Source organism: Papilio machaon, chromosome 22, assembly GCF_912999745.1.
Source record: "Papilio machaon chromosome 22, ilPapMach1.1, whole genome shotgun sequence".
NCBI lineage: Eukaryota > Metazoa > Arthropoda > Insecta > Lepidoptera > Papilionidae > Papilio > Papilio machaon.
Window position 1 is genome coordinate 6081305 of NC_060007.1, and position 15204 is coordinate 6096508.

The 15204-nt window shown below is 32.6% G+C and overlaps 2 protein-coding genes across 4 annotated transcripts in view; both read right to left on the reverse strand.

The window, feature by feature from the left end:
- Positions 1 to 5291: 5291 nt before the first annotated feature.
- LOC106713886 lies at positions 5292 to 7351 on the reverse strand. Its single transcript, XM_014506784.2, has 5 exons — positions 7261 to 7351; positions 7095 to 7164; positions 6802 to 6907; positions 6196 to 6393; positions 5292 to 5525 (listed from the first exon to the last, which is right to left on the reverse strand). The coding sequence occupies exons 1-5, from the start codon at positions 7320 to 7322 to the stop codon at positions 5314 to 5316; spliced, it is 648 nt and encodes a 215-aa protein (XP_014362270.1). The 5' UTR covers positions 7323 to 7351; the 3' UTR covers positions 5292 to 5313.
- A 5237-nt stretch (positions 7352 to 12588) lies between these two features.
- LOC106713973 (putative oxidoreductase GLYR1 homolog) overlaps positions 12589 to 15204 on the reverse strand; it is a 45402-nt gene continuing 42786 nt past the window's right edge. For 2 of the 3 annotated variants that reach the window (XM_045683600.1, XM_045683598.1), the window contains exons 8-12: positions 15041 to 15151; positions 14517 to 14660; positions 14319 to 14445; positions 13407 to 13586; positions 12589 to 13049 (exon numbers count right to left, since the gene is read on the reverse strand). In XM_045683600.1, coding sequence (XP_045539556.1) covers positions 12850 to 13049; positions 13407 to 13586; positions 14319 to 14445; positions 14517 to 14660; positions 15041 to 15151 — 762 coding nt within the window. In that variant the 3' untranslated portion in view covers positions 12589 to 12849. The remainder of the gene's footprint in view (positions 13050 to 13406; positions 13587 to 14318; positions 14446 to 14516; positions 14661 to 15040; positions 15152 to 15204) is intronic. The other variant, XM_045683599.1, reaches the window with a different exon arrangement.

Sequence of the window (15204 nt, forward strand, 5' to 3'; positions counted from 1 at the left end):
TATTTCATTATTTAAACAGAGGTTTAATGTTACTACGAGAGTCGTAATAAACAAGAAAATATATACCAGCCTTATATTACCAGAAAAATTTGTTTGTCTCTCTTTTCCTTAATGAACACTTGATTGATATATAGAAACAAGTCCAATCGCTTTACTTACACCTTCAAAGAATTAATCAAAATCTTCATTTTAATAATAAATTGAATCATCATCATCATCAGTTCACTATACATCCCCACCAAAGAGCTCGGAGCCTGGCTCTTAGTTAGGGGTGACTAGGTCATAGTCAACCACGCTGATCTAGTGCGGGTTGGTTGACTTCACACATATCATTGAATTTCACCGTAAGAACGTCCAATAAATGTACATATGTAAATCTAAAATCGAAAAACACATTGGTACATGGCGGGATTCGAACCCAGGAACTGCAGATTGCAACTCAAGTGCTTAACCTCTGAGCCACCGACGCTCTGTATACCACCAAATAATATAATTCTAATATTCCCATGTCCAGAATAATTTGACGCTACAATAAATCTGTCAAAACATGACAGGGTACAAGTCCGCGAAATTCCTGAAACATCAGTAAATCATACTCTGACGCAGAAACTTTCCAGGACAAGACAAAGAGATGAAGTTAGCTCTGAAGTGCTTTTACTTCAGGGAATCCTGAAGCGACGCGATGTACCAGGAAGTCGGATCACAAGAACTAATTTTAAATTGTTAGTGGTTGCGAATAAAATATATTTAAATTTATTGGAATACAGTGAATATAAGAATTTTCACTTGAATATAAGTTATTCACTTTTTCAGAATATCGGTGGCTAAGGTTAAGCGCTTGACTTGTAATCTGCAGGTTCTGGGTTCGAATCCCGCCATGTACCAATGTGTTTTTAAATTTTCGATTTACATATGTACATTAACCGACATTCATAAAGGAAAACATCGTGATGTAACCTGCACATATCTGAGAAGAAATTCAAAGATATTTGTGAAGTTAACCCGCACTGGGTCAGTGTAGTTGACTATGGCCTAGTCACTCCTATCTTAGGGTTGGCTCTGAGTCCCTCAATGGGGACGTATGGTGAGCTGATGATGATTCAGTTTTTAACGTAGACGTTTGCCACCTTATGGTATAAAAGATCTGCAGTTTTTCAAAAGATTTTTTGTCTTATCAAGAGATTTATCATCCATTTTTTTATTTTATAACAAATTATACGAATTTTATACATTTATTTATACCACGAGTAATATATTCGGCGTGAAATTAATGATGTAGTTCATTGACCTAATAATATCACTAAAATTACACTAACAAGAAAACGTGACAGCGGGAAAAATCGTTTTACATAGAAATTGATACAAAAAAAAAACATTCATATGAAAAACTCGTAACATAGCGACAGATTAAACGACTTACAGCCGGTGAAGTTCAAAGAAAAACAGCGAAACTAGTTAATGGAACATTTTTTTTTATTACTTGCAAAAATAAATTTCCGTAACCATTTATAATGATGTTTAAGCCATTTATAATACTTATTTAAGCTAAAACCAATATTTAATCTCGAACCGTTTTTTATAATCCACGTTATATTTAATAAACATTTTTAATTCATTTGTTTCTTTAACCGATCTAAAAATCACAATAACAAAAAAAACGATCTACGGTTTATTAGGCGATTAATTTTTTTTTAACACCTTTCATACAAAGTAAAATAATTTTCGATCGATCTAAAATGATTTAAAATTTCCCTTGTAACCTTGTCTTAATCTAAATGAGACTTTAATTGAAATAACTCTAGAAATACATTGATATTAATATTAAATCAAATTAATAGAAAGTTGCGACAGATAACATAAATATTGAATCTGTATGCCTAGCATGAATATTTGCGACAAACACCTTAGTATCATCATCGTCAATTTTATCAAAATTAGTATAAAATTTTTGGTGTTCTTTACATCTGATACCTGCAAAAATTTTAGTTAGAATTTTGTTGATGACTGTACTATGGCGTTTGTCACAAATATTCGTGATAGGCCCACATTAATTTGTGGCATCTAAATGTGTTTAATGAACTTCCAGACGATTCATCCTGTTCTACTACGTACCTATATTTACATTAAGGAAAAAGCTTAATTATTTCACAGAAACTGTGTAAAGGTTTTCAGGTGAATAAGACAGAACATATATTCCTGAAATTAACTAATCTAACAGTATAAAAGCTACTAATAAATGTTGACTTCGTTGTGACTTTATTTGTGTCAGGTTCGTTGTATTGATGCTGTATTCTTGTATTAGATACAGATAAGTCTTAGCGTACAAAAAACTAATACAGTACATATTACTAATCTCTGTTTTTCAAAGGGTATAAAGTGTGACAACAAGTATGAGTATTTCAGGAGTGGCCAAATAAGGTTTGATGTATGTATGTAGAAAAATAAATCTACAGCCACAAATCTCTATAAATGAACAGGCGATAAAACGTGATATTTTGTGTCTCTTTGATTTCCGCCATCTTGGCGCTCACGGTCGCGATTTGTGGCGGTGGTGAGGATTCGAACTAATAATGGAGATAGAATTAACTGTTATTAACATCAACAGGCGCGTTTAAGTCGGATTGCAGCAAAAGGTGTAATTTCCAAGCAAAAACCCATCCATTTATACAAATCAGTGGCCGTATGAAATGGATAATCTGCTTTTCTTCATTAAATATTCAAACATTTTATGTGAAAATAAAATGTTAATTGTTTTCGCTGTAACACTGTTTTAAGTTTTATTCTTTGTAATGCACATAAATTATTTTTATATCACTTCCTTAAATTATGATAAATGATTTATCAAATTAAAACTGACATTTAAATGAGAAAAAAGTCAAACAAACGGATAACATTTCGTGTTAATTGTGTTATGATGTTAAATTGGATATATCAAAGGATTATTACAAATAAACTTGTAACCGCAACGTTAATTTCATTGCTGAATTTCTTCTTATTTAAAGTATCCAAAGTTCGTCGACCAGATACAAAGAGAGGTTATAATTAAAGGAAATGGTTGCTACAATTTACAATATAATTCTAATTACATTATAAATGTCATTACCTATTCACTATTTTACTAGGATTTCATTTTATAGCGCGTATAAACTCTGAATTCGTAACACCTTTTTTATCGAGGGAGAAATCTTCAAAAAGATGCCCTGCTTTTCGGAGCAAAGACAGGGTTATGTGAGATTTCTACTCACTAAAACCCCCTCGGTTGCCATCATTAAGTACAAATACGAGGGACCCGGGATCTCCAATGGAACACACCGGGCCCTACACTTAGCTTCTGCACTACCCCAGGATACTTCCTCGCGCCTTCAAATTCGTAACACCTGATTCGCTAGAAAAAGTTTACTTATTGAATATCAAACTCCAAAAGCCCTAAAAGTGACTGCTGTTTACAGGTGGTAAGTTTCATTACGTGAGTTACGTTTGAGTTACACTTAATGCCAAATTAAATGTCAACCATTCATCTTCGGGTTCCTCACATTGTTATACAAACGAGTTTGATTCATTATCCGCCAGAGGTCGTCGCCTGTGCTGACAACACATGTATATGCATGCATACAAGCATATTAAATTTAATATACCTTAAAAATAATATAGAATATGTCTATGTACATCTTTAAAGGCTGTAAATAAAAAGACGGGAGCGAAATTACTCCACAGACAAATTTGGTCATTAAACAATAAGTTGAGTATTTAAAAATGTACGAAACGGATATTTCTTTTCTTAAGAAAGGACTTAATTCCTGTTAAATCAAATCTTAAGATCATAAGAAAGGACTATATTTACTTCTGTAATCAGGCTGACCGCAAAATATTTTCATTTAACTACTGTCTTCTAGAAGTTTCTATGAGACGTCCAGGTATTTCGTTGGACAACATTCGTGCAGCAGATGTCTTCATTCTAAGCACTACCACTGTTCTCTCTACTAAATGTTATTCTGATTAAGATCAATACAAAGAAACTGAATAATTCGATAATTAACTCGATTAAGTTCCGCGAAAAGGAACATTTGCGGGAACAACGATACTCGATTCGAAACTAGTGTTGTGCCAATATCGATATCAAACAATCGAAAAGAAGAAAAAAGATCGTAAACATTTTTATTTTATATCCTATTGTGAAATTAATATTTTTATTTTTCCTTGTATTAAAAATTAATCTTACTTCTTACTAATATTATAAATGTGAAAATTTAGATGCATGGATGTTTGTTAGACGGTATCGTCAGAATGGCTGCATGGCTCTCGCTGAAATTTGTCATAGACGTATAGGAAACGAAGTTGAGGGCGACAGCTAGTTTTATATTACATTATCTTTGTGCCGTTTAAAACAGGTTCGAGAATCAGCGACACAAATTCCTATAAAACAAAACATGACGCATGGAACCATTAAATAACCTATACAAAAAATTATTTTCATTTCTCTTATTTTCGTTGAAAAAACTGAGATGAGGAAATATTTTTTTAAAGGTATTTCGGTATTCAAGTATTACCTAAAATTATCATCGATACCTTAATCACAGCCATCACTAGAGTTCAACAAAGGGCTGGGGTCTGTTGTGCGCATTTCATTTGGCGGGAAGCCAAATGCATCTCATGTCAGTACCATTTTTATTGTACGCATCTTTGTGATCTGTTTCTTCGGTTTCCACTGTAGAAAAACATGTACAAAAATTATATTCTCATCCTTTTCTTTCTACTTAAAAATATAGAGATGACAAGATGTTTTTGTAGGCGTCAACAGAAACACGGTTAGATGAAGTTTCCTTGCAACTTTATATCCTTTTGTTCTTTAAATTGACATTCTGTTTTCATTAGTATCTCTCAGCTAATGAAGATGTGTTTATATGAATAATAAACATTAGCGAAAGGAATTTGAGGTATGTTTGCATTTATTTGTATCATTTCTGAACTTATCAAATATTTTAATGGTAAAAGGAAAACAAAGGAAAAGATAATTTGTTGTAATAGTTTTATTTTTTAAGAAACAGCAGTGATACGATTTAGTTAATCATATCTCACTTATTATACCAAAATGCTTAGAGGATCTTCATTAGTCACATGTAGTCATAGCTTTATTGGCTACACAGATAATTACAGCCTATAAAATGCCTCGTATACAAATATTCGAAATATAGCCAATGTGTGAATGAATTTATTCGATATGCAATTTATCGAATTTTAACGATTAACTTGAACAAATTACAAAATGGGCGGAATCTCAATTTGTAGGTGACATATACAAATGAAACGCCTATATCAGTAGAGTCTTTCTTCTTCAAAGGGCACAATATCAAGCTCTGGTTGTCGCTGTCCCTCAGGCGGCAGACCCCAGCGCGGCCGGCAACCATTGTGCGCCACATAGCGCGGGATGCGGTCATCTCGTACTAACTCATACGCCAGCCGAGCTATGCCCTCCTGGTAGTCACTGCGACCAGTGTTGTAGTTTGTAGGACGTACGTAACCCAAAACTGTTGAAATTAGTTGTATTTAGGTTAAATTAAACGAGTTTTATTTACTTTTATTACGTTTATTTTGTCTTATACGATGTACATTTTAAAATACGAGCTAAATTAATTGTGTTAAAATTAACAACTACTCTTATTGATGATTGTAAGATGAAAAATAAATGTATTAAGAAAAATTATAAAATGACAACACCCATTTACATCACTAATTACTTACAATATATAAATAAACTCTTAAACTAGACTAAAGCAAACTAGTAATAATATCTACGTAACTATAACAGTTTCTTACGAAAAGTAAAGTAAATTACAGTTAACATTAATTGCAAACTAGTCTCTGCATATATAGTTTTGTTATACCACAAAAATGACAAGTTTCAATATAGTCCGACAAGTCTATCTGATCCAGTGCGCATAAATTAAACTATATTTTGATAGCACACTAGCGCCCCCCAGTCAACGTTAAAAAAATATCACAAGATTTTCTTTTTACTGCAGTCATCATGTATTTTTTTCTTTTTTGACATTTTAAATTTCTAGGTAGGTTTTATATATTCTGACAAAACGAACCGCGACAGCAGCGCCCCTCACCGGTTCAGATATCCTTGTTTTATTTTAAAAATTAGTTTCACATAATTTAACCAAATGCGCAAAAATTCAAGTAATGTCTAACTTCTGTAGTGCGTGGGCAGAGGACGCAGCGTGGGCCGCGGGGGAGCCTCGTACATGTCGCGGGCCACCTTCATCAGCTCTGTGTCCTTCATGGCCAGCTTCTCCCCTTGCGGCTGCACTTCCTCCTGCATCACTTCGGTCTTCTCTCCGCAAGGACGCAGCTTTTTCACGCGCGGCTTGAAGGGACGCGTCTTGAATTCTACAGATTAAAAAATATATTTTATATATATATACATATATATATATATACATATATATATATATATATATATATATGTTATTTATATCTCTAGAACGGCTTCATGGATCTCGCTGAAATTTGGCACTGAAAGAACACATAGGCTACTAATTAGGTTTTTTATTTAATTCCGCGCGGACAGAGTCGCGGGCAATAGGTAGTTTTTATATAAAAGACATACATTATTTAAAACACCTAAAAGATAACAAGAAATGAAATTTTAGTAAGAAAAACAAATAAGGACATTCATAGAAAGAACATGAAATAGCGAAGATTTTACGAATAACGGAATCTTAATATAATTAAATTAATACGTACCCTATAACATGTCTAAATTTATACGTAACAATAAATTTGATATAAAATCACCGGGTGAGAGATGTGCGCAGAAATCATTGTAGTACGTGGATTGACCGCGAAGTCTTCTCATCGTGTCCTTTATGAACTTTTCAATTTCTTCCTCGGTCCAAGTTTTCTATAAAAATAAAAAGAATTAATAGTTTATGCAAAACTCTAAAATCTAATTAAACCATAATCAATAACGTAACGTGTTTGTTAAAATATTTATTCTATTTCACTATACTGATCATTTTAAATCCTTTTGATGACTAACTTAAAATATTAAGATATTCGTAACTTAAAGATAATTTCATTATACTAACGTCTTCTGTGCCCTTTTTCGGGTCCAGCCATTTACCCTCAAGTGTCGCCCAGCGATTCTCCGGGCGGCACCTGTACAAGAAAGGACCCATTAACCCCTGTAATCTAAATTAAAACGGGCATCAAAAAACTTCCAAGAATTCTATTTTAAAGGTCTACTTTACTTACATTTTAGTTTTCTTGATTGGATGCTGACGGAATTCATCAAAATATTCAGTTAGAAAGGACATTATTATAATTTTAAATCCGAAAAAAATATGTAAATCAATTTAATAAAAAATATACAAAATAATAAAAGCAATAATTTCTTCACATGTCAAAAGAGCACTGACAAATTACATCATGGAGTTTTTTTTTAAAACATGTCATTTGAAAAACGTTGAGAATCAGTTTTCGATAAATGGTTATAACCGAATCCAACATTACAACTGGCTTTCTTTCTAATTTCTCTGACAAGTTTTCTTTCATAAAGTTACGAGTTATTGCGGCATTGCATGTTACTACCCGTTCGGCAAGAAGATAGCATAAAGTTCTCTTAATGTTAACATTATTCAAGATCTGATATCAGAAATGATAACCAAAAAGTCACATAAAGTTAACATAAAGTTAACATAAAGCTCTCTTATGAGCCATCTAGCGCCATCTTTTAGAGATCATTAAAAATATATCAGAAAGATAACATTTTCTAGATATCATAAAGTTAACGTTTTTATGTTAAAATTAAGAGGCTAGTGTAAAATTAAAATCGACATGGTAAATAGGTTTAATTATTGTTTATTTGATAGCACAATGAATAATAACGATATGACATACCAATATAAATAATCTTATTATTAAAATTATAAATACTTTTACGGCTCAAGTAATGATATAGGAGTTTTAAATGTTGGTGGTGGTTGCTGATCCTTTTGGCTCACGTACGTGGCAGGTGGCATTGGTATATTATTTATTCCGCTATCTGAAAATAAAGTGTTTTATTATTAATAAGGAACAAAATAATTATATATAATTGAACAACTTTATTTGTTACATAACCTCATTATCAGAAGAACTTGACGATATTATCCTCTTTCTGCTTTTAGTTTCTTACTTTTACATCTTGTGTTGAATCCTAAAAAAATATCAAATTAGAAATTGAAAATATTCATTAAATTTTAGCGCATTCTAAATTTTATCAGACACTTTTACAAAGACGATGCTGATAAGTTTTTTTTTTTATTATGTATGAATGTATGAATTAAATGAACAAAATTGTATACAAATGTTTAAAGTTAGAAATATTTTAAAAAGTAAAATATTTAAACTGCATTTAATTAAAATAGCGACGAGCATCGTCTTACAACAATTTTAAATAATTTAATTAGTTATAAAATATAAAAAAATGTGTTTATAACCTATATTCATACTTACAAGTTTATTTGTTCGGCAATTAAATTCTTGATAACTAACTGAATAATAAGAATCACAAATACTATTAATTATAGTTTCAACCAGTATGTTAAGTCAAAAATAATACGTTTATGTTGTAATAATTGAATAGAACCACTTAGCAATGCCGAACGAATTACGATGCAATTCACGCTTGTCAACAATCACTCTTTAATGGATGAGTGAGAGGTCCGTATAGAACAAAATGGCCGCTGTTGTCGCGAAAAGAACTAACAATTCAATTTTTCGTATATTTCAATTTCGAATTATTTTTGAATTGAACACCAAATTTATTTTTGAAAAAGTAACTAGAATTGTTTTTTAAAAATGATTATTAAGGAAATTCAATAAATCTGAAATTTTTTTAAAGTTTTATTAACAAAAAAATATGATCTCGAAAAGTCATCATTTAGTTATCATTGAGATTGCTTCAAAATGACATCGGCCAAAAGTTATCAAAAAGACAACATTTTGCTGAGCTCTAAAAGTCAACATGTTTCAGACAACATTATGTCATCTTTCTGACTTTTATGCCGAACGGGTAAGCAGAAGTAATAAACATTTTAAAGACTTAAAACTGATCTAATCATGACCAAGAAATCAGAAGAAAAAGAAATTATTGCTAGGGACGGTTTTCTACTAATTTTATGTATTTACTTTATCTATATCATATAGAGCAAAGCACACGTTAATAACAAAGCCATTGCGAGTTTGTCTAGACACATTTGACTCATTGAATGTAACTAGGTAAGTTTAGAAGTCTTTTTTCAATCACCACAAAGTTCCTAATTTCTTTCTAGTTTCGAGCAATGTACTTTCGTAACATTTACCGAATTATCACTACAACTTTCATAGTGTCAAATGCAACTACAGTCTGATAAAACTAGTGGATTATATTGTTATTAAAAAACAGATCAATTGAACCTCCTCCTTTTTGAAGTTGGTAAAAAAAATAGGTACCTTATGTTCCGTACCCCTGGCTTATAACCCTCGTTATGACAATCCGACCTTACCGATGTTATATTATCTATAGTAGGTACATTTTTATTGGCGCGTCGTGACCCGTTGCTGTAGATTGTACATACATTTAGACAAACCACTAATTTGTCGTAAACCCTCATCGATCCCGTCTGAAAACGCAATTATCTTTAATCTGGAACATCGTTGAAGGTTACGACTACATTGTGAATAAACCTCAGCAGTATTATGAATAAAAGTGTTCATTTATTACTAGCTGTTGCCCCAACTTTTACCGGGGAGTAAAAAAAAATACGTTGTTAGAGATAGAAACTAATTTATCTATTTTCCACATTTCATCCGGATACGTCTACTCTTTGTAGTTACCTGGTAAAAAGAAACATCCATACATCCAAACTTTCGCATTTATAATATAAATAAGATTTTAACAAGGAAAATTAGAAATTTCATAAAAAAAATCTTTTAAGTTTTCAGGAAATTGACTTCGTTTACTTCGTATCAAAATTTTAATAATTATTATTTTACTGTGATTTTCTCATACCAAAATCTTCGTTTAAAACATAATATCTCTCTTTGACACAGATAATGACAGGAATGACGACATATTTTATGCAAAGATTTTGGTCTCAGAAACCCACGGCGGTTAGTGTTGTAATTTAAACCGAAGAACTAACATTCCGTGTTTTTTTTATATATATCACAAGGTGGCAAAAGAATGAGCGGCCAGTTGAATTCGCCGAAATAGCGAAGCGACCACTACCCATAGACATCCGCAAATGCGTTGCCTACCTCTAATTAACAGAGGGGACGTATAGGAAGAGGATATATCCGTCAAATCTACTTCCCCTTCCCATCCTTTCCTAATAAGAAAAGGGGAAGGGAAAGAGGACTAAAATTAGACCTCTGTCACCACATTCATCAGACTTTACTTGGAATTACTTCCACTTGACGTCCGTCTTCTGTGAGATCGTGGTATTTCACCATATGGTTTATTTGTTCCGGAATATTTCTTGGGTGCACGTATTCGTGGTAAAATAAAAAGAAATCACTAAAAATACTTTAATTTCAGTACTTTCAAATATAATAACAATGATAAAGGCGATTTATTAACAGTATCACTGTTAAATTGAAATTACAAAAAAAAAATTAAACGAGACAATACAATAATTTGAAATATTGATTCGAGGATAGAAAGAAAGAAAAAAACATTAAACTTCAAATCATGCAATATTTAAATAAACTGATAGAAATTACAACCACAATGTGCATATTGTCTATTGCTAACTAAATCTAATAGATAACTTAATTATTTTGATAATTAACTATGAAAATATAAGAAGCCATTTTATAATTAGTTACAAAAACCTGTCAAACCAATTTTTGAGACTGTCAAAAACTTATAAAATAATAATTAAAGATATTTTAAACAGTGACCTCTATAACACTGGACAGGCTATAAGCCTTGATTTTTTATGCCTATTTGATTGCCGCCATTTTGACGCTGACGGTTGCGGTGTTGGAAAATCGAACTAATAATATAGAATGAAACTGTTTCATCGAAATTACGATAGAGTCCAGTACTAATTAAAAGAAGAAGAAGAAGAAGAAGAATGAACTGTCAGGAACATCAAGACGCTTTATAATAAAAAGTTGTTATTTTTATGCAGCAACCTATTCAGTATATATTAGTCATGTTCAGTATATAGAGGTCAGTGATTTTAACATAGATAGACTCTTACATGATTTATGGACCCCTTATAATTTTTCTATCCACATTTTTTATTTAAAGGTACTAGCAACTACAAATTCTTTGGTGTTGCAAACCTTTCGTAAGAGAAAAATCTATGTTTATGTTACGGTAAATGAGATTAATTCGGGTATAAAAATAACCGGCTAATATATAAAAAAAAAAATATTGTATAAAATCAAGAAATTCTCAAATAACATTAATGCATCTGGAAAATATATTTTAAAAATTTAATCAAAATTTTAACTTTAATTAATGAAAATAAACTGGTTATTTAACAATATCCCAGATTTATCACATTTACCGTAACTTAACGTTTCTGATGTAAAAAAAAAACATTAACGCAACACGGCTTATTTTAAATCTAATATTAATAATTAAAAAATGTACTGAGTTATTGAATAACTATTAAATTGGTCTTAATGTAAGGGACAAATATGATGTTAAGTCAACATTAACTAAGATAAGAAACTGACGACCATATTTTTATAACAGTTGGTTAACACTGTTTTTTGTAAAGATACAATGAAACCCATGCTAAAGTACAGATAAAAAACCTAGAGCAATAAGCTTTTTTAATACAGTTTTAGTATTTTTAATTTACATAATTGCCAGTTAATTTAAACTTGATTTTAAATAGAAACTGTGGCAACACAGTCGAATAACATCAGAAAAATTGTTCTTTTTTTTACAAAATCTGATCTTTTAATAAAAAAACAAAAAAATCAAGTCACGATTAATTTTTTATATTAAATATGATAATGATATTGCTAAACTAAAAGTGAAATTTTATATATTAATTAATCAAAATATTTATTTAAAAAAAATCAAATAAATATACTATTATTGTTATAACCTTGGTTAAATATGATCTAATACAAAGTTCTAATCTTACATTATATAGATGAAAAAAAAAACTTACTCATATTAATATATTAATAAGTCACTAATGGTAAAACGAGAAATTTTATATGTTATATATAAATCAGGGATTCCCAAAGTGGTCGATATCGAACTTAAAGCATTGCTAAATTCTTACTCTGTCTTCTATTGACCTAAGTCAGAATTAATAATAATAATAGATCTTAAAAGTAGATAATTTAGCCATTTCTAAGGTAACAGTTTATTTTGGAAAAGGGTGTCATTTGTCTAAAATAGTTTAGGGATCTCTGATATATATTATAGTTGATATAATTAAATATATATTAATATATATTTATATCTACTGTTAGCACAAGTTCTATTATTAAAAAATTCAATACACAAAATTACAATTTTCATATTAACATAGTTAATCAAGAAATCTTAGTTAATACAGCTATGGTATATTTAATATAGGAGGAGGGGGTAATATTATTTTGTAGGGGTATTGTTCTGTTGAGAAAAAGTCATAACTCAAAATTACATTAAAAAATAATAAACAAATTTACTTTGAAAATTTCTAAAATATATGAAACCTTATCTTTCTTTTAATTCACTTAGATGATAATTTTTGATCTATTAATTATATTAGAATATAGTCGTAGATCATCACTGTACCCTTACATTAGTTCTGGCGTCCTCTGATGAGACATGGTGGCATGGTGGCATGGTGGCATGGTGCATCAGAAGCGGGCTCGGATGTAAACAGCTGCGACATCATGGTTGGCATATCCGAGTCGTTTGGCATGCTTGAAGATCTCATTGGTGGTGGCAGTGAGTGGCAAAGACTGCTCCAAAGCGTCTCCCAAACCCAACGCCAACTTCAGGTCCTTCTGCATGTGTGTCAACGGCTGATGTGTTGAGTATGATGATTCTATCATAGCTGTGGATATAAAACATTAAATAAATAAAAATATTATTTATTTATTTGCGCAGTCACTGGTATGGCGGCCATCTTGACAAATCTGTCAGTTCGGTGTGAAGCGTCATAGAGTGCGCACGTAACCACGTGCTCGGTAGACATTACTATATTCAAATCCAATTCTATCTTAACAATCCTAAATTAGTTTAGTAAAGACATTAATTATACATGGAACGGCTGGATTTAGACAAAACTTAAACGGGAAAGTAGCTGACACACGCGAAAATATTAAAAGCTATTTTTTTCTAACATAAAAATAAGCTAGAAAGATATATTATATAGTACACATTGTGAGAAGAAGTGAGATGTGACACTGACCGCGACCCTTCAGTATGAGATGTGGAGATGCGAGCGGTGTGAGAGCGAGGACGTCGAGGAGGTCTGCCTGACTGAGACCAGCGCGGTCTGCCAGCGCCAGGCCCTCAGCCAGCGCGGCCAGGGACACCCCCCCCACCACCTGCAGCACTGCGTTCATCTTTGATGCGTTCCCGATGTCACCTGAGAACATTACACATGCTTATTATCATATTCCGCACATTATATTGAAGACTGTGGAAACGATTGAAAACAAAATCTAGCCAAATAAGTAATAATTTTTTTTTAATATTCACATGAAATAGATGAATTTAAAATCAAAGATTGACTTTATAAAGAGGGAAAAACAGGTGAAAAAGAGGTATTTTCAGGTTGATCATAATTCCCTCTTAAGATTTTCTTAAACGTCCTTTTGAATTGCGAAGGTTCATTTTTCCACGCTCAATGGAGATCCGTGATCTCTGCCTACCTCTACTTTTTTATTACAAGGTGGCAAACGAGCAAGCGGCCACATTAATTCGCCGAAATGGCGAAGCGACCACTGCTCACAGACATTCGCAATTACAGATGTGTTGCTTACCCTCAATCGACGAAGGAGGAGACGCACAAAAAGAGAATATTTAACCTTCCTCTGTATCTCCTCCATCAAATCCACCTCCCCTTCCCAACCTTTCCTTATAAGAAAAGGGGTGGGAAGGGAAAAAGGACTAAAATTAGTACTCCAGCACCACACTCATCAGACTGTACGTGGAATTACTTCCACTCGAAGCCTGTCTTCTGTGTGGTCGTGGTATTTCACTGAGCGAGACCAATTCGTGCAGCAGATGTTGTTGTTGCTGACGTCTAGTACTGTTGTACCCTAAGGGTTGCAGATGAGAGACAATGAGGGTTGTATAAATTGGAGCGGCGCACTACTACCAAGGTAAAAGGAATTCTTGCTCATAGCCTTGAAGCAGGACTGGCAGTCGTCGAACAACGAGCGATCTCCCGCCGCCAGAAGGATCAGTGTCCCCTCCTCTGCCTGCGTCTTCGACCCTTGGATCTGTAAACACATTAATATTATAATAAACATATTTCTGCAGTGAAAACACATTGTAAACTATCAGAATATACCTGCGCCTCCAGATATCGTCCGCCTTTGCCGCTGACAGCTTCTACGATGTCATGCGAAGTGTCAGCGTCGATGGACGTCATCTCCACATAACCCTTGCCCTCCAACGACGGACAATGCAATACGCCGCAATTCCCAAATACCATCTGACAAACAAAACAGATACATCAATATCTATGTTTGTTATAAGACATTGACTTTTATTGATTTATAATTTAATTATAATAAATAACTTTTGACTTAATTTTTTTTTCATAACATGAACACGACACAAGAGCAAGCGTAAAATAGACATTCCTTTCCCTATTATTACTGTACAGAGGAGAATAAATTGAAACATGATGTATCTGATTCGATCTATTCTCTCTTTTGACGAGCTCATCTCGCCTTCCTAGAAGGATTTTGGCATTTGGCATTTGAATTTGACATTTGGAATTTGGCATGCCCATGCGCAAGTTTCCTCCCACTGCAATTGCCCATCTGGTGTCAACCTGTGCAGATATATAAAAATTGAATGTTGTTTTACCTCTTTAGCGGCTTGAGGGTCGGCGACGCAAGAAAAGGTGATGTCTGCCTCCTCCACGACGTCACACGGCGTCACAGCTATCGTCGCGCCAACCTTTTCAAAGTCTTTGCACTGAAAACAATAAAACAAACATTTTAGCAACATTTATCTATATGAAATTTATC

Bases quoted from the DNA above. Each gene is read 5' to 3' on its own strand.
- LOC106713886 (XM_014506784.2), bottom strand. From the start codon at position 7,322: ATGTCCTTTCTAACTGAATATTTTGATGAATTCCGTCAGCATCCAATC. The intron at 6,394-6,801 runs GTGATTTTATAT...TTTAATCTGTAG, and splicing joins CTGCGCACATCTCTCACCCG to AATTCAAGACGCGTCCCTTC. The intron at 5,526-6,195 runs GTTAGACATTAC...TAATTTCAACAG, and splicing joins TCTGCCCACGCACTACAGAA to TTTTGGGTTACGTACGTCCT.